The 24,514-nt window shown below is 40.6% G+C and overlaps 1 protein-coding gene across 1 annotated transcript in view; it reads left to right on the forward strand.

Annotated features, from left to right (window-relative positions):
- The window catches only part of HECTD4 (HECT domain E3 ubiquitin protein ligase 4), a 110,373-nt gene that overhangs the window by 76,919 nt on the left and 8,940 nt on the right, over positions 1-24,514 (forward strand). The window contains 26 exon segments of the mRNA XM_030582336.1: positions 718-821; positions 1,110-1,271; positions 1,396-1,544; positions 1,836-1,915; positions 2,045-2,208; positions 2,796-3,033; positions 3,507-3,643; positions 3,797-3,923; positions 6,268-6,405; positions 6,822-6,958; positions 7,112-7,272; positions 8,288-8,469; positions 10,378-10,583; positions 10,946-11,076; positions 11,364-11,569; positions 12,900-13,079; positions 14,661-15,964; positions 17,364-17,571; positions 18,386-18,609; positions 18,694-18,845; positions 19,097-19,203; positions 20,177-20,300; positions 21,133-21,323; positions 21,730-21,876; positions 23,058-23,177; positions 23,324-23,479. Of these exon segments, the coding sequence (XP_030438196.1) occupies positions 718-821; positions 1,110-1,271; positions 1,396-1,544; positions 1,836-1,915; positions 2,045-2,208; positions 2,796-3,033; positions 3,507-3,643; positions 3,797-3,923; positions 6,268-6,405; positions 6,822-6,958; positions 7,112-7,272; positions 8,288-8,469; positions 10,378-10,583; positions 10,946-11,076; positions 11,364-11,569; positions 12,900-13,079; positions 14,661-15,964; positions 17,364-17,571; positions 18,386-18,609; positions 18,694-18,845; positions 19,097-19,203; positions 20,177-20,300; positions 21,133-21,323; positions 21,730-21,876; positions 23,058-23,177; positions 23,324-23,479 (5,235 nt within the window).

Below are 24,514 nucleotides of genomic sequence, written 5' to 3' on the forward strand. Positions count from 1 at the left end.
ATTCCTAGTGAGCATCTCCAATGGCCATTTTATTCCAATGGTCAAACTATAACTTCAAGGTTCCCTAACCTGAAAGTATCCTACAGACTTCAGTGCATTGAAGCATCTTGACTAGCTAACAGCAAACAGGGTAGTTTGATTTGATGGTGTCTTTGTCAGTTTCATTTGCAGCTGTAACAAGCTCACTGATTTTGTTTTAACTAAATTTAACACAAACATATATTGTCATAAGGAAAATTAAACAAAACAAGGACATTCTGAATAATGACAGTGGGGTGTAGGTATGAGGGTGTCTTTCCACAATATGGATGTTAGGTGCTGTAGTGCTGTATAGTACTTCTTTACCATTCATGCTAGATAAAGATGGAGTGACAGCCATTAATGCAGATCAACTGCTTTGTTAACCTAAAATGAAATTTCGCTGTTACTTGGAAATAATTTCCATTTAATTTTTAGAACTGTAATTCCTCTCATACATGAGGCTTTCGCTGAAATATAAGCCATTCTCAGGTGTACTCCATAGGTTTTTGTCAGTTTCGGTTTTTTTGATTTTGGAATGGGGAAGCGGAAGAAGTGAGGAAAGATTAATGTCTGAAATGGACCTGATTGTGACATTTAGAGATTTTTAGCATAGGTGTAATCATTAGATCTCAAATGACTGTCTCCAGCTAAACTCTCATGTACCCAGGATTAATGGTTTGGTTTGTACTGTTACAGGGGAGAGGCTTCTCATTGTAGAAGTGCAATGTGAGAGGTTAAGAATGTTGTATCGAGATTGTGCTCGTCCCCCACCTCCACCACTACAGGCAGACAGAAGACAGGTAAACATATCAACAAGGTGCTGCTCTTCTGGCTCTTTCTCTAATGGATTCAGCTTCTCATATAGTGGTCTAAGGATCACTGGAGTCAAACCATTACAGTGGTTTAAAGGAAAAAGAAAATTCATCACACATAAACATTCTTGACTGCAACATGTGGATTACTTATGTTATATACTGGATCAAGTGTGAATTCCATAGCAGATCTTGGACACTGGATTTCAGTAGAATGAAATCTAGCTTGTGACCTCAAATGCAGTCAGACTAAACCACTCTTTACCTGTTTTACAGCCCAAGGAGATTACTTGGAGCCCTTCTAGGGTGTTTCCACCTGTGCGAGCATGCATGTTCTCATCACATCTTACAGCTGTGACGTTTTTGGCTGACCCTAGTGCAGGCGGGGGACTGCCTCGTGGCACGTTTATCTACGCTACCTCCCCAGTTCCAGTACAAGTAAGAAATCACGATGATAGAGCAAATTTCTGTGGTGTTTTACCTTCAGTTGTGTGTGTGTGTTTGTTTGTTTGTTTGTTTGTTAAATATGACCAACAAATTTTCTGTATGGCTGTTTCCTTAGGCCCCATCATTTTACTGGGAGATTGAAATAGTTTCCTATGGAGATACAGATGATGACACTGGTCCAATAGTTTCATTTGGGTTTGCAACTGAAGCAGAAAAGCGGGATGGCGCATGGACAAATCCTGTTGGCACATGTCTTTTTCATAAGTATGTTGCAAATGTGTTCATTAAAAATTACAGCCTGGTACACTACATAAACTGAGTATAAGCTCCTCTGGACTGGCACCAGGCTTGCTTTTTGTTCCTGAATAGTGCTGAATGGATAATTTCAATGGAGGGATTAAAGTTTTGAAATATAGTAATTCCTTATGAAAATGAGTAGAGTTCCTGTTGCATTTTAGCAGTATGTAGCAATCACCTGAGCGCTAACTGATGGTCTTTTACAATGACTTTTTTACCCTTTATGTTTAACTTTCTTTTTCACATTTACTTTCTTAGTAATGGACGAGCTGTGCATTACAATGGCTCCAGCTTGCTACAGTGGAAGAGTGTTCGACTGGATGTGACTCTTTCTCCTGGTATGTCAGAATTCAGCTTATTTATTTAGCTGAAAGAGCCTAACACCTCTTAAATATAAACAATAGATGAAATAGATAAAAAACAGAAAAATCCTTGTTTCTTTTTGGTCGTGTTCTATTTTCCTCTAGGTGATATAGCAGGAATTGGCTGGGAGAGAACAGAAGGCACTCCTCCCCCTCCAGGACAGCCAGCTAAAGGAAGAGTGTACTTCACATATTGTGGACAGCGACTTGGGCCTTATCTGGAGGATGTCTCCAGTGGAATGTGGCCAGTGGTGCACATTCAGAAAAAGGCAGGTTTAACAATTAAACACGTATTTTGGGATGCATTTGACTTTTATCAACACTAGTCAATGTTCCTGTATGGAAACCATAAAATATTTTTAATATTATTTTCACCTTCATTTATTGATTTGAGTTAAAACTTATGTTCTCTTTCTAATGTGCATGTACCTTTAATGGGAGCTAGTCTCACCCATCAGGACAATAAAGTAGAGCTGGTCTGATGAGGAGAATGAATTAATCTTTATATACGAATAGGCCTTACTTGACTATTACTTCACTTTAATCTTAACAGCGACCTTGCTGAAAATGACATTTGTCCCAATGACTGTATCTTGAAAGTACCAGGCTGAACAATTAAAGCTTAAAGAATGTATTGAGCAGGTTTATACTTTGCAATTGTGTATTATCAGACTTATTCTTTAAAATTTATGGTCAATAGTGCAAGGAAATCCATATCACTAGAGGATATGGTAGTAACCAGTGGGGATCTCATCCTGTGGCCAAGGTTTAGAATAGGAAGATCATATCAAAGGGTTAAAATAGTACTTTAAAACAAAAGCTTCTTCTCTTATGCTTTATTTGAATTTTGTTACAGAATACAAAAGTCCGTGCTAACTTTGGATCTCGCCAGTTTGCCTATGCTGAGGGACAAGCTCACAGGAATGCTGCTGATCTGTGCATTGACCTAGCTGAAGAAATAAGTGCCAACTTTGAAGCGTTGCCTTTTGCCATGGCTTCTGATAGTGATAATGATGCTGGTACCAGCATAGCTTCTGATTCTGGAACCCATGGACCTCCTTGTAGAATTGCTGCTGTTGCCACAGCTCAGCAACGTAAAGTGATCATTAATAACATTTAAATAGCATGTTCAGTTTATTTCCGTAAAACAGTCTAAATGCAATTAAATGTTCTCTAATTGAAATTCTCAAGGTGCTGCCCAGATAAACTACAACAATAGTTAAAAAAGCACAATAGACATTGGCAGATAAATGCTCACTTCATTTTAGACAAAGCAGTCTAAAAATCAGTTATATTTCTTTTACATTATATAGAATAAAGCATTCAATTTGTTCTGAATTAAAGTAACCATAATGAAAAATTATTTTATTAGGGCTCTGAATGTAGTCAGAGGCTTCACTTTATTGAGTTACTCAATGTGCTATACTATGTCAAAATGCATTAAGTAACTTCCACCAGTTGATTGGAGAGAGACCACAGAATGCAGCATATCTGAAGAACTGCATGAAATATTTTAGCATGTCTAGTAATGATTGGGAGTTCATTATTTCAATGTGGTTGGTTGCAGAGTATGACAGTGATACTTCTTGTCATTATAAAATGGAACTCAGCTATGAGAACTTCTTCACATCAGGCCCAGATCCACATCCTCCTGCTATTGCAGACGACGAAAGCGATGATGATGACGATGATGACGTCCCCCGGGTAAGGAAGATGGGACACCTCACATGTTAAAAAGCTGCTCTCTAACTATAAATCTTGTATTTAAAGACTGATTTTTTTCTTTGAGAAACCAGAATTTCCATTAAATCTCTTGTTCTAAATGCCATTTGTTTTTTGTTTGACTTCTCTTCCCAGGAGGATCACTATGCTCTGTTGGTTAAAGCCTGGGAGACTAAAGTTTTCCCTACAATTAGAAGACGGTTTCGCAATGAAGCTGAGAGGAAATCTGGTCTAGACCAGATTAAAGGGGCTTTACAGCTAGGTATGACTGTCAAATGTTTTTTTCTACGGTCATAATTGTATGTGGCATATAACAGGTGCAGGAATGAAACTGGAGGAGCTGGATTGGTCTTGTTGCACCTACTAGAGTCAAGGCTGCAAAACAGTTTGTGTTCTGTTTTTCAAACGCTTGTAACTTATAGAAACATTCTTCTTTTGGGGAAATATTTTCCAAGCATGGTTTCTGCTCAAAAGTGAGATATTTTTTGGGGGGAGGGGTAGAAGATTTTGGAAAGTTTCTGCAAAATCTTTTCTGTTTTTTAGGTTATGAGCTACGACTCTATGAGAACAGAAAAACATGTAGTAGTTTGAATTTTAAAAAGCCGCCTAAACACACTTTTTAGACACATCTACATCAATACTGATTGAAAGATGAAACTTGTGAGGGAGTTCTTAGAAAGAAGAAAGGTTATAGATGATTGAAATGGTTGGCAGCTTTTTAGCATTTAATAGAGCTTAATAACATTCTACCCCCTTATGAGATAGTTGGGCAAGGAATAGGGGCTGATGGGACAACCTGTAAGAGGGAGTTTGTGTAAGTACCACATTGAAATCTCCCCACAAAAAAACCTGAACCAGGCTTTAGCACCAGGCACAAAAGGTCACAAATGCAGCAGCAATAATAATAATAATAATGTATTACATTATTTAAGGGGAGTTTAGCATTTTTTGCTACATTCTACTGTATTCAACAGAGTCACTACTTTCATTTGAAAAAAGGGTTCTACATTTTTCATTGCAAAGATCTAACCATTACAATATAAAGATACGGGCTGCTGACGTGTTAACCTGGTTCTTCAGGAAACCGTAGCCAGGCAAAGATGGGAACCTCAGGGCTTAATTTGGCTCTTTTTGAACAGTAAAATTAATGTTATTGTTGGTACCTTAATTTCTCTCTTTTATGACAGATTATTTTAGTTGTATAATCTTGTATTATCAGAGATTTTTTCATTTACTTTTCTCTCGAAGTTCTTTTAATCAAAATTACTTGGTTAAGGACAAAATGCTGCACAGTTTTCATGAACTCCTGATGGTATATCTGCTTTTGATACTTGATTTTACTTGCTATTCAGAAGCTATTGGCAAAGGGTAACCTCTGTCAGATGGATGCTAATTCATTTTATTTTTATAGCTGTAGTGTTAGGGTTTTTCCCAAGATGTGTCTTCTTCCATGTTGATAAACTAGTGATTTGGACACAGTGGAATGTTGCAGAAAGACTTTTCATTTCAGTACAACTTCAGTACAAGTTTGGCAGCTCTGCCTCACGTGCAATTATTTGCTCAGCAGGAGAGTCAACAGCCTTCTCCCATAGCTTATGTATGGGGGACCAATCAGCCTGAATATTCCATGACAAATGTGCTTTGTAAATAAGTCTTTCTTCTCGGTGCTTTAGACGGTCATTTTTTTTATTTCATTGCCACTCACAAGTTAATTGCACTTGGTAGGTCTAAGTTTATCCAGCAGCTAGCATGTGAGTGACTGAGTATGTCTTTGTTCCTAGTCGCCTGAGACTGAGGTTTCTAGTCACTTCTTCATGCAGATTAAAATAAAACATTGCTTAAAAAAAAAAAGTCGTGAACTATTCAGTAGGTAAACATTTCTGTTCTGATAAAATCAAAACAAGCTCCTGTGCTGTGGTTTTCCCTTTATAATGGTCTGTCTTAGTTTGTTTCGTGATTATTCTAATCTGGTGGTTCCCAAACTTGGTCTGTCGCTTGTGCAGGGAAAGTCCCTGACTGGCCGAGCCGGTTTGTATACCTGCCGCAGCTGCAGATTCAGCCGATCATGGCTCCCAGTGGCTGCAGTTCGCTGCTCCAGGCCAATGGGAGCTGCTGGAAGCGACGGCCAGCACATCCCTCGGCCCACGTCGCTTCCTGCAGCCCCCATTGGCCTGGAACGGCGAACTGCAGCCAGTGGGAGCTGCAATCGGCCAAACCTGTGGACGCAGCAGGTAAACAAACCAGCCAAGCCCAGCAGGGGGCTTACCCTGGCGAGCTGCTTGCCAAAGGTTGCCAATCTCTGCTTATAGTCTGCAGGTAAACATTTAGTTTAAGGGTGAAATAGTTATCAGTAGTAAACAAACTTCTTTCCTGAAACAGATTAGCTCTATAAATGTTCTCCAGAAATCAGTATGATATTGATTTAGACTTTTTGAGTGCTAGACTTTAGACCAGATTTGCTATCTCTTATCCAAAGTGACGAGTGAGGTGGCGGAATCTGGCTTGTAATGAGTAGATGAGACTATGTTTTAATGTATTTGTTAGATTGTGTGGTTTGTTACAAGACCAAGGCCAGCGTCTAATCCAGATGCTATTCTGTTTATCAGGAATGGTCGATATAGCCCGACAAACAGTAGAATTCCTTTATGAGGAAAATGGTGGTATCCCAAGAGACCTCTATCTTCCTACCATTGAGGATATCAAAGATGAAGCAAATAAATTCACTATTGATAAAGTTCGGAAAGGTATGTCTATTTCAATCTTCATTTGCCAGTAGGAGAAAAATTAGGACTGAACACCCTTTGACCTTGGTGCATACAGGACAAAATCATTATTTGGTTGAATTAAGGCTGCAACTCTTTTAGTTCAATAAATGGATAGAACTGGAGGGGTTAAATCACTGCTTTTGTTTTACCTTTTTAATAACATTTTTAAAAGTGAATCACTTGTCAATATATGTGCTGTGCACAAAGTGAAAATGTTAAACAACCCACCAAATAGCAGAATCGGGTGTGCTAAGGCTACAGCCTGTGCATTCTGAGCCAAAGATTAGTCTATCGGACTCTGGGTGGTAGGAGTCAGCTTGTGTATACTGTCAGTTTATTCAGGACCTTCTCATTGTAAATGATGTTTTGAAGACATGTTATTCCTTTGTTTCCAGGCCTCACAGTAGTGACTCGCTCCCCAGACAGTAACAACGTGGCCAGCAATGCTGTGGGAACGGCTTTACCTAAATTTGCTATTCGTGGGATGCTGAAGACATTTGGTCTCCATGGTGTTGTTCTGGATGTTGATTCAGTGAGTAAAGCTATATTTAAGTTTTTTAATGGGTTTACAGCATTTTTCTCTGATCTACATGGTAAAACATGTTAGTTCATGTAAGATGCTGTTTTCTGCTCTTTGAGTAAAGATGTGTCCAGTGTATTGATGGCGTTGTGTTTGACATTTCAGGTAAATGAATTGGTGCAAGTAGAGACTTATCTCAGAAGTGAAGGTGTGTTGGTAAGATACTGGTATCCTATTGACATGTTAGAAAGGCCGCCGGCTGGCTATAGGAGGACTGCAACAAATGGATTGGTTACTCTGGATAATACAAACATCCAAATTCACAGGTAAATAAGAAATTAATTTAGTGTACTTAAAGCGCATAATATATCAGTATTTCCATGTTTATTACTTGGATGAACGTACAGTGTTTCATATGGTAAAATTAATTACTTACTGCAGCTTTGCATTAAATAGTAGATTTCAAGTAAACTTCTGAACACCTTCTTAGTACACTCACTAGGTTTAGACCTAAAAAGAGGTCATTGGATCTCCACATAGTATTGGCTAGATCATCTTTTTATAAAAGGAGTTACGATGATCTTATTAGGGCATTATTAAAACAAGAATGATCTCTAAATTATTCATAAATATTTAGCTCTGGCAGGGGCAAAAACATCTTGTCTAGTCTAGTCACTTACTGCGATGGTGGTAATTTCTGTTTATCATCTATGTGCTCAGTCTTGTGTGATTCTGAACACTTCACATTCCTACTGACTTCATTGGGACCTCAGGGCACTTCACAGGATTGAACTCATAACGTGAAGGACCAAGTTGTAAAAGCAAAGACCACTAGTGGAAGATCCCTAACGTATCTGGGGTCCCAACTGAAAGCAAAGGGAATTTTAGGTAGGAAGAATTTATACCCTTACCTTGCCAGAAACGGCCATCAGATCTTTAACTAAAACTGAGGCACTGATCACTTCATCTCTTTCTAGAGATGAGAAGAGTGTTTGTTCACTGCCCTTGTCTCAGAGTTACGAGTAAAGGGAGCTCTGTTCCTGTCATCAGATCCGTACATGTGGGCCCCCACGACTATGAAGAGCACCATAGAGGTTTTAAACTTGTGGCCTGCTGGTGCCCAAACACTGGATAAGCAGTAGTGAGAAGTTTTAGAGTTTCTCATATAGAACCTACCTATTCAGTCACTAGTGATTTGCTTTCCAAAGTGAATAAGGAAGATTTGGCTCTACTTAATAAGTTATTGCTGTTTTTAAGTTCATACGTCTGTTTTGGGTCCAAAAATCAAGCTGCTAGGTAGAGTTCCTATTTTAATTAACTCTGTTTCTCGCTTTTTTATAGAGAACTTTTGCGATGTGAAGCCTCACTTGCGCGGTTGTACTGCCGCATGGCTCTCCTCAATATTTTTGCCCCCAAATCTCCACATATGTTTACTCGTCTATTTCATATTCCTGCTATCCGTGATATCACCCTGGAGCACCTGCAGCTGCTGTCCAACCAACTTCTTGCACCACCCCTTCCTGGTAAAATAATACTTGAAAAATGCAGCAGCTCATTTGCGTTTGATACCGTAGTATAGCAGTGTGTGTGCTTACAAAGAACTGTGTGAGAGACTGATTAAGTTTAGGAGTTTCTTGAAACTGACAATTTTCAATTTGTTTCATGAAGCCATTAAGTGCTATTGTTTTTAAATTAAGTTTTTCAAACTTGCATGAACATATGAAATAAGCAATCTCTTACTAGATTCATGAGCAGGTAGACAAAGGGCTAATCACCATGTAAAAGCAGTTAAGTAAATTCTGGGCTAAACTGAGGAGTGTTCATTGCAAATGTTCATTAATGATCTCATGAAAAGTAAGCTGTAGGAAGAAATTCTCCCTCCTTATTCCTCCCCCAAAAAGATTCCATTTAATATGTTGCTATTCTTCTTTTCGTTTGTACGATACTTGTGAGAAACTGAAAACGTTGTACAGTTTGAATTCAGTATAGGTATATAGCTGCCATTGGGTCACTTCAATTTCAAAATTCAACTCGTCTCCAGTTATACAGAACAGTTCATTCTTTTCCTAACAGAGTCATGAATCTGACAAGTATCAGAGGGGTAGCTGTGTTAGTTTGGATCTGTAAAAAGCGACAGAGTCCTGTGGCACCTTATAGACTAACAGATATATTGGAGCATAAGCTTTCATGGGTATTAGTCTATAACGTGCCACAGGACTCTTTGTCGCGTTTTATGAATCTGATAGCTAATGACTCATGAGTCTAAGAGAATGCATGTGGCCAAATTCTGGGAAAAGATCTTGGGTTAAATTAACTGTGTGTTAGTGGTGGAAATCAACCTGTCAGATGCCATTATGCATGCTAAGAGATGCATACAACATGGCAGGGCACTTAGGAGGAAGTAAAAAGTAGCTAAAAATAGGTGGTTAATACCCAAAATTAATCTAAAGCACTTGAAGATCTCTCCCCCAAATCATTCTGAGACTGGACTAGCTCTCTCAGAGGCTGCATCATGTGTGACTCCTCTGCAGCGTACAGAGTATTTTGAGGAATTGCATGGCTTTGGGATCCTTTTCTAGATTACAATTTAAATACTTGTAATTAAGCACACACCCTCCCTCCATACTTCCTTGCTTCTCCTGCCTTTTTAGCAATATTTTTTTTTTCATTTCTGGCCTTGTTTAGCTAACCTGTGAGGAATTTGCATCATGTTAATGTGTATAATTGCACCTCGCTGAGCGGGATTTCTGCAAACAGGCTCTGTAGGAATTGCTTTGTCTAGTGCTGCCATGCACTGCAAATTAGCCCTCCATAGGTCCTGCAGTAACTTAGTAGACAGCAGCAGTCTGTAAGGGAGGCAGTGATAGGGAGCCCTCTAAAAATAGCTTGTTTGTGGGTGGGAGAAGCTTGAGGTCAGGGACACCACTTCTCCCCGTTTCATCTCATCGAATAAGCGGGGGGAAAATCTCAAGCGCCATGTACACATTGTACAGCCTCAAAGAACCCCTCAAACTGGGGCTACTCGGCCCCTTCTGTCTCCTTGGCCATCATGCGGCATTGGGAAAAGCAATGTCTCCATATCTGACCGGTGGGGTGGGGAGCTATCTGACTGCTTCCAGGATGGGGCACAGTTGGGTGGTCCCGGAGCCCTTCCACTGCTTTTCTTCCTGGGGGAATCCATGTAAAGATTGGAATAATGCTTGGACAGAATGAGACCAGGCCTTTGACCCTCCATTCAGTTCTGTATCAGTAGTGTCAGGGGCACAGGTTTGGCCCTGGAAGAATTCCTTATACTGCTAAACCTTGGGAGGACTTGCACTTGGGCAGGAATGCAGCTATAAAGGCTTGTGATCTGAGAGTTTCTTTGACTGAATACTTACAAGTTCAGAGATCTTCCAAAATATGCAGTGTATTGCATTTGTTCTTTACAGATGGAACAATCAGTTCAAGTTCTATTCTTTTGGCCCAGTCCCTACAGCATTGTATACATTCCCAGAACTGTTCTGCCACAGACCTTTTCTACCAGGGCAATTCACAGCAAATCAGGGAGTGGCTGACTGTAGCCATCACTCGGACACTACATCAAGGAGAGGAGAGTCTGTTAGAACTAACTAAACAAATCTGTTCCTTCTTGCAGGTAAATGTTATTTTTTGATGCTTTCAAAATGTTTATAGTAATGTAAAGAAAATGTGAATTTATCTTTTTCCTCTAGAGAGATTGCCTTTCTTCTTGCCAGAATATTTTTACATCAGTTATTGCTGTCCTTAAATACATAATACTGTTAATCGTAGTGCAGTGTTTCTCTGCACACACTGCAGTGCTGTCTGGTCATGTGAACACGTGCAGGGGGATAGCCTGTGTAGTACTGAAACGAATGGTCTCAAGTTATCTAACTACTCTGCAGTACTATTTTTAGCTGTAAAATAAGGGGCAAGGAAGGGCTTTTGGCTTATTGCTTTGCTTCTCCGAGACTTTCATTGTTAAATGTCATTTTACAGACTGCACCAGAACAATTCCCCGCTGAAGAGTTCACTATTTCAGAGTCCAAAGTCAATATGGATGTTAATTTTCCTGGGGCTGCTTTTGTAGTTGTGTCCTGTAAGGAAAGTCAGTCTGGATTCCGCAAAGAGTAAGTTATTAAGGAACGGGGAGAGCAACCAGTTATAAAGAGCCCCTATGTAGGCTGCTGGGCCTGGGTTGTGATCTGCCTCTCTCTAAGACTTCTTTGGGAATTCTGTGTAATGCTTGTGTTCATTTTTCAACACAAAGCTTTCCAAGGATTTATCTTGGAGAGGTGGGGGATGATAGTGCAGAAGGATATGAAGTACCCTTTGATTGTGTCCTTTTTAAGTTTGGGTTTTTATGAATTTTAATTAATGAATTAATTAATTAATTTGTTTTCTGGTTATTTTCCAGCTCCTCCCTGTATAAGGCTCCTTGGGCTCGAGTGTTTGTCTATGGTCTTGGTCATAAAATAAAAAGGAACGGTCAGTTAAACCTAACTGAGGCGGTATGTTACCCTCGGGATGCCTCTCCAACCAACACAGGCTTGACACCACCCCCAACAACCAATCAGTATCCTTCAGTGATTATCTCCACTGACAAGGTCCACATCAAATTAGGTAAATGTTCTTAGTATTTTCAAAATGAGGACAGGCTAAATCACCTTATTTCTCAGTTTCCCCAGGCAGTACTAAACCTACATTCTGTTCACGTGGGTACTATGCTATGAAGATATCAGAAAATACCAGGCAATAGGAATATACCGTCACGAACGAAACAGGCCAGGCTTGACATTGTATGGGCAGTTCTAAACTTACACCCCCTCACACTGCAATCTCATCAGTTCTCAGAAGTCAGTCAATACTTAGCGTTTTCAGGGGGGTCTCCCCTCTGCACACTGCAGGAATTGGGACCGGTGACTGAGCAGGCAGCACTTGTTCTGCTAAGTTCAGTCCTGAACCATTGCCCCAGGTTGGTGCTTTATTGAGATCCCACATTTTAGCCTAGTTTTATCTATGTAGATAGTTATATGGCTGGGCCTCATCACTGTAGGATCAGGGCCCCTTGAATATATTTCAGTAGAAATAACATTCCTTCTTCCCTCCAGCCTGTAGAAGAAATAGCTTGATTTGTTTATAATAATGGGGGCGGGGGAAGAGAGGGCAAGAACAGGAACAAGTTTTCTTTCAATAAATTCTTCAAAGTTTCACCACTCCTGGTCACTGTGGTTCCTCGTATTCCATTTTGCAGTAGCACTAATGTCCTGCCAATATTCAGGAAACCATTGGCTACATCAGGGGTGGCCAACCTGTGGCTCCAGAGCCACATGCGGCTCTTCAGAACTTAATGTGCGGCTCCTTGTATAGGCACCGACTCCGGGGCTGGAGCCACAGGCACCAACTTTCCAATGTGCCAGAGGTGGGTGGGGGTGTTTGTGCTCACTGCTCAACCCATGGTTCTGCCACAGGCCCTGCCCCTACTTCACCCCTTCCACTCCCTCCTCTGAGCCTGCCGTGCCCTCGCTCCTCCCCCACCCCCAAGCCTCCTGCACACCACGAAACAGCTGATCAGGAGGTGCAGGGAAGGAGGGGGAGGGCGCTGATCTGCAGGTGGGCTGGAGGCACTGGGAGTGGAGGAGGGGAGCTGATGGAGGCCTGCTGACATACTACTGTGGCTCTTTGGCAATGTACATTGGTAAATTCTGGCTCCTGCTCAGGCTTCCCTGGGCTACAACATTAACTTAATATTTTCCTTTTCTGTCTTTTCATTTCTGTTTAATGAGAGGATTAGTCGATTTAACGAACTACCTCACTTAACAAACACTTGAGCTTAGAAAAATTGAAAACAATGTTTGAACCTAGCATAATAAGACGTTGCTTTTTCTTGACACAGTTGTTGCGTTCTAGTTTATAGAATTATAATGGGAATTCCTCTGTCATCTTGTTTAAGGAGTATCCCCCCCTCCTGGAGCTGTCTTAGTTTTGCACTCTCTTCCACTTGAATTCCCTCTGGCTCTGGCGTTTACAGAACAGCTATTAACTTGGAAATCAGAGGATGGTGATGTGAAATCAGAAGATGAGCTGGATACTATCCCTGCTTCAGTTCTCTTGCAAATGGTGGAACTTTTAGGTGAGAGTACAGCATTTCTCGAGTATTTAATTACCAATGAAACAGCTAATCAACTGGAATGTTCAGAAAGAAAAAAATACAGTATTTAAGCTTTCTTTAGTAATTATGATGGGATTTATGGTTTTTAAACTCTAAAATAGTGTGCATTCACATGGTTTAATAATGCCAAATTCTAAAATAAACTCAGTACTAGAAAAATCACATGAAGATTTTCCAGCTGATATCTATTAAGTACATTGGGTAAAATATTCAAGAGCACCTAAGTGCCTGAATCACTTTTGAAAATGAGACTTAGGAGTCACTTAAGAGCTTTTGAAAATTTTACCCCTTATCTCATCAGTGCAAGGATGTGTTGACAATGTTACGTAGTAACCAGGACCCTGTGTATTCTCCAGTACTGCAGCCAACTTTTTGCCACAGAAGCCTCCATTCTGAGCTTTCATTTAAAAAAATCTAGCATGCACGGTTGTGAAAACAATTTTGTAAATCTAAATAGAGTGTAAACTGCTATAGTGCTGTCCTCCTAAGTTTCCAGAAGGCTTAAAATCATGAATATGGCAGTTTATAGAACTTGTATTTATCTCCTTTTATTAACTATGAAACCTTAAAGATGGCAAATTCTATAAACGCTAACTGCTTCTCTACTGATCATTTTAAGAAAATATCCAGGTCATGGTCTTCTCCCAAAATTAAATCTATGATTTTTCATTCAAATTTTTAGTCAATTTCACAGTAGAGGTGCAAGAGGGAGAAACCCAGAGTCATGAAAAAATCAGAGAGACGTGAGGTTGTTGGAGCGTGAGCCCACCGCTCCCTCCTCCTGCAGTGGCAGCTCCTGTCCTGCTGGGCTGGACCGGGCCCTGCATCCTGCCTGGGGCATGGTAACCCTGTGCACTAGGTCACAGCGCCACTCAGGTTTGGCACATCCACCCCTCCATTTCCATCGCCAGCCAGGTGTATGCACCAAAATGGAGTGGCATTGTGACCCTATGGGCCAGGTCATAACGCCCAGAGCAGCGAGCCAGGCTCACAGGAGTCATCACTGCAGGTTTCACACACTTTATTAAAATTAACGATTACTGTGAACACTGTAGCCTTGCCCATAATCACAAAGCTCTCCAACACTTCCCCAAATGCCACAAAGCTCCAGTTATCCCTACTCAGCTGCCAGTACCTCCAGCTTCCCCTGACAGCTTCTTGTGATGCAATTTTGTGTGGTGAATTGAAAAATCTGGAGTATAACAAAAACTGAAAATGTGGAGACATCCATCACATTACAGCAAACACAGGCCCATTGATCAGGTTGCATTCTTGCATTTTTTAATTTTAATGAAGGTGCTGCATTTAAAGCCTGCTGAACTTGAGTGATGCAAAATGTAGGTTTGTTTTGCCATAGGACCTTCTAGTATTATGTATTTGTTGGTTGCGAGAAGATTCTCTGTGGGAAGAATGTCCCCATGGATTTGTAAGTGGCCTCGCTTGATTTTACACCCATTGAATGGTATTGTCATAATTAATGTAATAAAGCCAGTCACATTGGAATAAATCTGATTCCCCTGTCTGTCTGTCTTCCATACGTAGGGAACTTTCTCTGGACGACAGACATGGCAGCTTGTGTGAAGGAACTGATATTTCATCTCTTGGGAGAGTTGCTTCGCAAAATTCACAATCTGGAACAGAAAAAGAACCCAGCAGGGTTGTCTTCTTCCATTGCACTTCAGCTAAATCCCTGTCTAGCCATGCTTATGGCTCTTCAGTCAGAACTGCACAAACTATACGATGAAGAAACTCAAAACTGGGTGTCTGGAAATGCATGTGGTGGCTCTGGTGTGGGAGCGGCTGACCAGGGAAGATTTTCAACCTACTTTCACGCTCTGATGGAAGGCTGTCTAGCTGTAGCAGAAGTGACTCTGCCAATCAACATGAGTGTAACAGCTAGTGTAATGTCATCCACAAATGCCCCAAATCTTAGTGATTCATCTTCCTCCTCTTCATCTTCTCCGGGGCAGACGCCCCAAAGCCCAAGCCTCCTGTCAAAGAGGAAAAAGGTCAAAATGAAGCGGGAAAAGACATCGTCTTCAGGTAAACGGTCTTCATCCCAAGCTGCTGAGACTGACACTGCAATTCTCAATATAGGAGGAAGCAAACCCGAGGATATGTTATGGTTTCATAGAGCACTGACCTTACTTATAATTCTCAGACACCTAACTAAAAAGGATCCACAAGGGCTAGGTGTGACAAATGATGCTGTAGCTGATGCTTGCCAGGCACTAGTGGGTGCAACAGCTCATAGTCGGTTACTTGTGATTTCTGGAATACCAACTCACTTAGAGGAGGGTATTGTCAGAAGTGCAATCCGGAAGGCATGTAACGCACATGGTGGAGTCTTCAAAGATGAAATCTACATCCCTTTGCAGGAAGAGGACCCCAAAAAAATCAAGGACAAAGCAGGAGGAGGAGAATGTAGGACTGAATTGGAAAAAGCAACTGTATCTAGTAGTGCAGACAGTCTCGATATCAGCAGTTCTAGCAGCGTCACACCTGCCATGAGTGTTAGTGCCTCAGCCTCGACAAGCCAGGCCTCCCTCTGCAGCTCGCAGGGTATCTCTCGGACAATTAGTGATATTTCTGTAGACCAGTTTCAAGCTTCACTGGAGTTGGCCATTCCACCAGGACTGCTAGAGCCACATGTTGTTTCCAGCCAGGAGAGTTTAGATCTTTCACTTTGCAGCACTGGAAGCCTTGGCAGCCTTGGCAGTCTTGGGGAACCACTTGACAATGTAGAAACAGCGTCTGTATCTGATGTTGGATCAATGTACACTGTCACGTCACTGGACAACCAGCCACTGATGTCACGGCCAATCAAGGGTTTTGCAGTAGTGGAGGTAACAGCTTTCAGGCAGTGAGGGATTCATTTGTAGCTCCCCTTTCTTGCAGCAGTCAGGTCAGATTTTGTCCTAAATGAATGATGTCAATTCTAGTAACCATCTTCCCCCAAACTCAAAAACAAAACAAATCTTGTTTCTCACTTCTCTCTACACCTCACTGTGGGGGTGACTCACGGGGCCAAAGAGGGTGTTTCCTTTCCATGTAGACTCATGGGGGGGGGGTAATACTACAACTTGAATAAATCACTTTTGTATGTTGGATGCAGAGTGGCAGGTACTGTAAACAAGGAATAGTTCAGCACAAATGATGCTGTCTAACTAAGACACAGCATAAAACACATTCCAATTAGAATTGGATGGCTGTGTTTTCTTGTACTAAAATTATCTTCAGATTTGCCCCAGGGATCACAGTGCAGTGACTCTAAACACTTTCTCTTGCCTTTATCAGAACCTTTAAAATCAACATCCTTTCTGAATGCAACAGTGTAGAGTCATTGTGGGTTTTTAGAGTCTGTTACTTTCGTAGACTTTAAGAATGTACTTGATTCCATCAGTTTTATGGTTTGACATTGAATGGTTTTGAACTTTGTTGCCAAAAGTATGACATACTTGGGCTAACATCTGCTTGTTTAAAATTCTCCTTTCCAAAGGACTGCAAATGCTATTGAAAGTCTAGTGCTCCTAAATCCCACATTTGAAAAATCCCCCCCAGGCTTCCAGATGCTTTCAGTAACATCTGCCTCAAGTTTGTTGCAGCTTCAGAATTAGGCTTGTGTTTCAGCTCCTCTTACAGAAGGAAATATAGTTTTCTCCAAAGGAATGTATTCAGCTGTCTTAATTTTTAATTGAGCCAAAGATATTAACAATGAAACAAACAAGCAATAGACCTTGTACAAGGAAATTGGTAACATAATCATGTTGAACCCTACAGCTGGTCTGTAGCTACTCCAATAATGATGCTTTACTGAAATTCACAGCTTCCAAGAAAGTTAGGGAGATGGAACAATAGCTCTGGTTCCAAGGGCCAATTTTATGTAGATATTTTCTAATTACTGCACAGTTGAGAACTGCAGGTGACCGTGAAACCTTCAAGCTGATCTACAATTAATATTTTCTTATCTCAAGGCTTCTGAGAGTTGCCTCCAAACTTAAGAAATGGAATAGTCATTGCTCAGAGGCCTGTGTAATTAACCCAGGGTGTGGTGGTTTCAAAGAACCCACTTCCTAGAGTGGATGTATTGCCAGGTAAATCTGAATTCTGGTATCAGAGGATTAATGTAGCACGTGTAACATTAAACCTCTGCAAGAAAAGAGAATGCAAGACTTAACCAATATAAATGACAGATAATTTGTTCCCCATCAGAATTCCTTGTAACTACTTTCATTATTTATGCAGATAAGGTCACGAGCTAAAATAGAGAAAATCCGAGCCAGTTTATTTAACAGTAGTGATCTGATTGGTTTGTCAAGTCTGGACGGTGAAGATGAACTAATGGAAATGTCAACTGAGGAGATTTTAACTGTATCTACTGTAAATCAGAGTTTATTTGATACGCAAGGGAGCCCAGTCCTAGAAGACTATTTTAATGATAAATCGATAAAAGGTGTGTATCTTTCATATTGGTAAATACCTTGTTTCCAGGTTTTATGCAGTGGTCACGTTCTTCTCACTTATGCTGGTGTAAATCCAGAATCATTCATTGACAGACTGACAATGGAAAAAATTGTTATCGTATAAATTACTTGCCAATAGATTAGGGGGAGGGGATTTGTGACAATTAGCACATTCAACAATCGCTAAAGCTGGTCAGATAGTAAATAAAATATTATTCATGATTAACTTATTTAATAGTCCACAGGAAAAAAAATTGTGATTTTTAACTCATTTACAAATATTATTAGACCAAACTGTTCCTTGACTTGAACGGAGTTATGCTGGGGCAAATCCAGAGTAACTGAGCAGAATTTTACTCATAGTCTTCGACTTACATCAGTCAATGGTTAATTTTATTCTAACACTGTGATCAAAACCTCTTGAATCAAATCATAGAAAGCTATAGAAAATTATATCAGTTGGATGGGGCCCAAAAGAGGGAGAGAAAAGATTAATCGGGAGGCGGGGGATTGGCCTCAGAGAACAATTAATTCAATTATTGACATAAACACTATTGTGTAAATTACACTAACGTATTAGATCAAAATAAATGGAAGGCACTGTCTGCAGTATAATAAATTTAACTTTGAAAATGTCATGACTGCTTTGTGTACTGTTTTCTAAATTATTTGCTGTCTAGTATTTTAGAGCACAAGGTTTTTTTAATAATATAGTGGATGAATAGAAACACATCTTCCCAGTATCTTAACTCTAAACTCTCTTTTTATGTTGGATTTGTACTGTACTGCAATTTTTTGTACTAGGTGAGAAATTGGTCCCAGGTGCTCGAGAAGTCCTCTCAGAAATATTTAAGAGCTGTGTTCACTCTGAACAAACGCTGAGCCTAACTCCAGCAAAACCCATTAAAGTTGCTGATATTTATCTGAGCAAAGAGCAAATAAATTCCCAGACTCCTGGAAACCTTCTCCATGTCTTCTTCACAAATGTCCGCCCACCAAAGAAGGTGCTGGAGGACCAACTCACTCAGGTAGCTGTATATAAAACACCTCTTTAATTACTCTCCTGGTGTAATTTGAAAATATTGGCTAATCATTCATTTCTCTTTTGGAAGATCTTAAGGAAATACGGTGTCCCCAAGCCTAAGTTTGACAAGGGCAAGTATAACAAGGCAGGCAAAGAGCAACATCCAGTGAAAGTTGTGAGCTCCAAACGTCCGGTTACTAAACCACCTGCAAAGGAAAAGTCTGTGCTCAATAATGTCAGGTTAGTGCCTTGAACTTTTCTGCAGTCATAAAACAGCTGGCTTTTCCGTTTCGGTGTTCTGACATACTGGTATGCAGAAAATGATTTTAAAAGAAAATTAAAAAAATCAAGAGGTGACCTAAACTAACTCATGACTTTGAGGGCATAAATCATTTATTACGTTAAACAATATTTCATATTGTAGACTGATACTACACTCAGTCATTTAAGGAAATGTCCTTTCTAACCATCAAAATGTTTCTGTCCCACAGCAGAACAGCTTTAAGTGAGAAAAAACCTACTGTAAAGCCAAAATCTCCAGAGAAGGGCAAACCTGATGAGAAGGACCCAGAGAAGTCTCCTACAAAGAAACAAGAAGGTAGGGGCTGTTTGGAAATTCTTCTCATTCCTTTATCTCTGAAAACAAGCTATCTATCAAAGGGTAAAGATTCCAGACATGTCAATTGGCCAGGTTTTCTAGACTAAAAATGAAAGACCACTTGTCTTTTTTTTAAATGAGGTTAATTTACATGTTGTCTAAAATATTAAACTAATGGCAAATGTTGGTCCAATTTCCACTCTCACTTATGTCAGTGTGAATCTGGAGTCCCTGAGGTAAATGAGGGTAGAACTTGGCATATGATTATTATTATAACTCCAGCGGCATACTAAGCACTTGGGGCAGGAAACTAGTTTTCCTCTGAGTCCAAAGAGCTTAGGGTATAAAGGCAATGTGTAATGGAGACAGAATGTGATTGAACAATGAGACTTGCCCTGTGTTTGTATTCCTCAGTTTTCGTGTGGAATTGGTTTCTTTGTAGTAAGACTTTTGTAATCTATTAATCTGAAATAAAAGCTTCAGAAATGCTGCGTAGCTAGCTTGGCAATCTCGGGTCTGGTACCGCCAGGCAGGGAAATGGTGTGCAAGGCTCTCACTTGATATTCCACTCCCGGGCCAGCAAGGCTTGAGAATGAGGGTTCATTCTGTGGCTCCACCGTTCACTTTTGGAAACACATGGTCAGGTTATAAGAGAGCTAGCATAGAGCTCCCTCTCAGGCAGAAATGCTCCTTGTTGGAGTTGCAGGGGTGAAGTCATTAATAAGGGAGAAATGAACACCAGATTAAACCCTAGCAACCCTGATGTTTTCAGATTTTCTTCTGGGAAAGGCTGTCTTGGAGTTGTCCCTTGTGGAGAGGACAAGGCCAGTGGGAAGCAGGCAGGTAGCTTAAGTTTCGGCTGTGAGTTGAGGGTAGCCAGACAAAAGCAAACACTCTGGAAATAAGCCTGCCTGATATACCTTTTTTTTCTGGTAAATTACTAATTGTTTGATACTTATGTCTCTGCTGTCAGTTCCAGAAGAGAAGTATTTGACACTCGATGGATTTCACAGATTTGTTGTTGATAGAGCCAAACAGGACATCCGTAGTGTCTGGAGAGCTATTTTGTCCTGTGGATATGATCTTCATTTCGACAGGTGCGATACATGTTTTGTAAAAGTGGTACAGAATTCAGTGCTTAATCTGAAGGTGTTTGGAATGGATCAGTTGTACTACAGGTAGTCTGAAACTTGTTAACATTCAGTACACTTCTGGACATAGCTACAATGCCTCAACCTAGAATTGTTAAATAGTTTCTTAGAATGTTACTTAAGGGACTTGATTTATATTCAGCTGCCAGGATGATGTTCCTGGCTCACACATGCTAGCTAGGAGGATCGCATCTGAATTGTGGAAACCTGGTTTAAACAAAATTAATTCATTTTGTCCCTCTTACTTCCAAAATCCCTAATAAACTGATCTGTCAAAAACTGCTCTGCCAGCTGTTGCCTAAACTGACCTTCTCTGGCTTCGTGCACATCCAGCCTGCATTCTGTGCATCATGGTATTGAAACTGCTTCGGTAGATTTCTCCACTTGTTTTGAAGGAGCCAGTTCAGTGTAGAATGTTTAGTCATCATGTTACTTTCTTCCCTGTTACCATTTCAAAGCAGAGAAATCTCTTAAATGGATTGATCCTGTTCCCTGGTATTGAGCTGCAAATTGCCTGCCTGCTATATCCCACTCCCTTGTCTGCTTAAGAGCTCAGAGTAGAGAGTGCCCAGTGCAGTAAGCCTAGTAGGCAGGTAATGAAAGTCAGGTAAGGGGGGATGATAATGATTCGTTCTCCCTCATAGCTGAAGCATCCTAATCTCTAGGCTACAGGATTTGTACTTAGTGAAAGGGAGAGACCTAAAGCCACCTGGCTTCATGGTTAATACAGTCCAGGGGAGCATTTGCATGTAGCAGTTCTAATCCCCTTGTTCTTCAGGTGTGCCTGCATTGACACGAGACATGCTCAGAAAGCATCCCGGAAGTGGACTTTGGAAATGGACGTAGCCCTTGTGCAGTACATCAACCGACTCTGCCGCCATCTTGCAATTACCCCAGCACGACTGCACCCACATGAAGTTTACTTGGATCCAGCTGACGCAGCTGATCCCAGAGTCTCTTGTCTGCTGAGTATGCACAAATTGGGGGGTTTCTAGTTATTACTTCATACACTTGTATTCCTCTTCAGTTCGTGATTATAGATTGCTAATGGACTGAGTGTGAAACACTGAGTGAAGGGCTGTGAATTCACCACTGAATTGACAGCCCTGGAAACTGAAGTCCTCTGGGTCACCACAGAAAAGGAACAGCATAAGCAATGGCAGTGCAGGCTTCCCCCACACAAAACCCTGTCAGTATGTCTCTACCCGACCCTGCGGGGGCTGCCTCTAATGGACATGAGGGTCGTTCGTTCTGCAGGGCCCATGCAGTCTGTGGTCACTAGGTCACTATGCCAGAATGGGTGCTGGTGTGATGAGTTTGGGGACTCCTGTCCTGTGCTTTACCTCTCTGTTTCTGAACTTTTTCCCCATCTTAGATGTTCCCATTGAAAGTCTACGTCTGCGTTTTGCACTGCTTCAGTCTCTGAACACCATGCTGGAGACCTTCTTCTTACCACTGGTGGAGCTGCGACAGACAGAAATGTACACTAATAGTATTGCTGCATTATTGCAAGAGGCCAAAGGTCAGTGTCTCTAGGACTGCATGAGTTCTGTGAATGTCTGATGCTTGGGGGAAGTTAGCATGTTTTGGGGGTTCTCTAATTGGTACAGATAGGAGAAAATATTAATCCACACTTACCTCGGAAATCGGAGAACTTTGTGGGGAGATAGAGAGCTGATCACCATACTGACAAAAGCTCCTTGACTTCGCTTCTCAACCAGCTAACCCAGTATGCTGACTGAATGGAATGACGGTCTGAGAACAACGTGAGCACATGAGTAAGGGAGAACCAACCAGGGCAGTGCTATGTTTCAAATGACCTTGCTGAAGTACCCTGAAAACACAACAGGAATTGCTGTAATGAGGAGGCTGCTGTATTTCACTGCAAACATAAATATTTAGATTGTGAGGTTTGGGGGTAGGAGACAGGCTGTTCTGTTTGTGTATAATACCTAGCACAATGGACCGATGTTTGTCCTGCTTGGGGATTCCATGTGCTACCGCAATATAAATAACCATAAGACGGAAATGATATGTTAGTCACAGGAGCATACAATATAGTTAAGGCTCCAGAACTGGTGAGCCTCCTAACTGCCACAGAAGTGATAGGTTTACAAAGATCGAAGCCTTCATGAGAATCTCCAATAATCATAAAATGAGTAAAAGATTTAGGCTACCCTAGCCAGATCAATCATTTCATTTACTCTGAAGAAATAGCTGATGCTGGGTCTTTGCTTCTACCCAACCAGAAAAGAGCACTTGCAAACCTAAGGTATGAAAGTTGAGTGTTCACAGTCTCTGTCTGTGTGTAGCGTCTGGATTTGGGGTGCCATGCGACACACTTATTTATATCTTGTCATTAGTATCACCCTCAGAGCATGCCAGATTTCAGAAAACTATTTAGAAATGTGCTTTTCTATATTATTTACGCAACTTATGGTTTGGCTGACAGGAAATACTCATCTAATATAAGAAATCTGTTGTACAGAAATATCATGATAAGTACTTACTTGACATGTGTCTTCCAATAAATATTAACTCTGAATACAAAAAGTGTCCAAAGGTTTGTTTGGGTTGGCCAGCTCTTAGACTGAGGCTTACAGAAGATTAAATCAGTCCCAAAATGTTGTTCATCAGACTATTTCAGGAAATAAAATTACCGAAGGACCAATTGTAGACATAAAAATGTCTATCTTTATTTAGGTTTAATCTTTTATGACACAAAAGTGACTGTAATGAATCGAGTGCTGAATGCCACTGTGCAAAGAACAGCAGATCATGCAGCTCCAGAAATCACACTGGATCCATTAGAAATAGTGGGAGGTATGTGCATGATTTATTCTCTCTCAAATTCATTTTCATTTACTGCCTATGATTTCAAATTGGTCTTAAGATAACCAAGCTCACTCGCTTATGAACACAAAATACTCAAAGTAGATTCAGTTTTTAAAAATGTTTCTTTTAAATAGGGGAGATCCGTTCTTCAGAGAATTCCTACTTCTGCCAGGCAGCTAGGCAGCTAGCCTGTGTGCCATCCTCTCAGCTCTGTGTTAAACTAGCCAGTGGTGGTGATCCCACATACGCCTTTAACATTCGCTTCATTGGAGAGGAGGTTCATGGAACAAGTAAGTTACAGTCTTACAGAATAGTAGTGACACGCAGCATTGGGCATGTTGATCAGAATGTACCCAAAGAAGGCAGGCAGAACTGATGCTAGAGAGGACTTGAGCTTGTCCTCTTTACTAGGACCAGCTTCCATAAAAGTTAATGACTGTTTAGACTGAATAAGTAGTATAGGGACAGATCCCTAATGACACTATAGTAATGCTCTACTTAAAAGAACATTTGTTAGGTAAGAACTCTTTTTTTGTTAAATAACGACTGACTGTGTGTGATATGTCTCCTTTGTGTTTGATTTTTGAGTGCAACTTGGCTGGGACAGTGAGAGAACACTGGTCAGGTTCACTTTTTGGTTTTTTTGATTAACCCCATGTTACAATAGCTGAGTTGCAGAACTTCAAGGGAAAGATTTAAATTAAGCCAATTTAAAAAAAAAAAAGTTCATTTTCATAAAGTTTCCACTTTTTTGAAGGGGAAAAACAAAAGCTAAGTTTGGGGTCTAAGCTATCAGATAGTTGTTAGGTTTATCTGAGTAGACATTTATATTTAATTTATATAATCTGCTTTATAGTACAGATCTTTCTTTGGAGACATGAAATGCTAGTCCCTGGTATGCTTTATTCTTATGCTAGAAAGAAATTGGGGAAACATCATATCTGAGGCCAACTAGTTTTCTGAACATACTGACTTTAGGGAGAGGCTTATCTAAATGACTTCATCACTAAACTTTGGCTTAGAGAACTTTCCCCAGTGCTACGTACTGTTGGGTGGCATCTCCAAGAGATACTGGTATAAGAGCCAGGAGAAAGTTTCCTGTTTTACTGATTTGTTGCCATCCTCAGGGTATATGCAACTGCAAGGGAGATTTAAAGAACAAACTGAGAAAAGAAAATCCATTCCTGTTTGCTAGATTGGTGCAGTCTCCATGTACTGATTCTAATGGGTTGTCTTAGGACGTTAATGACAGGATGTAGCACGGGAGATGGAAAAATGGAAATTCTAGTTAACACTTTCCCCACTACTGACTATTTGATTCTATC

This window comes from Gopherus evgoodei, chromosome 13, assembly GCF_007399415.2.
Source record: "Gopherus evgoodei ecotype Sinaloan lineage chromosome 13, rGopEvg1_v1.p, whole genome shotgun sequence".
NCBI lineage: Eukaryota > Metazoa > Chordata > Testudines > Testudinidae > Gopherus > Gopherus evgoodei.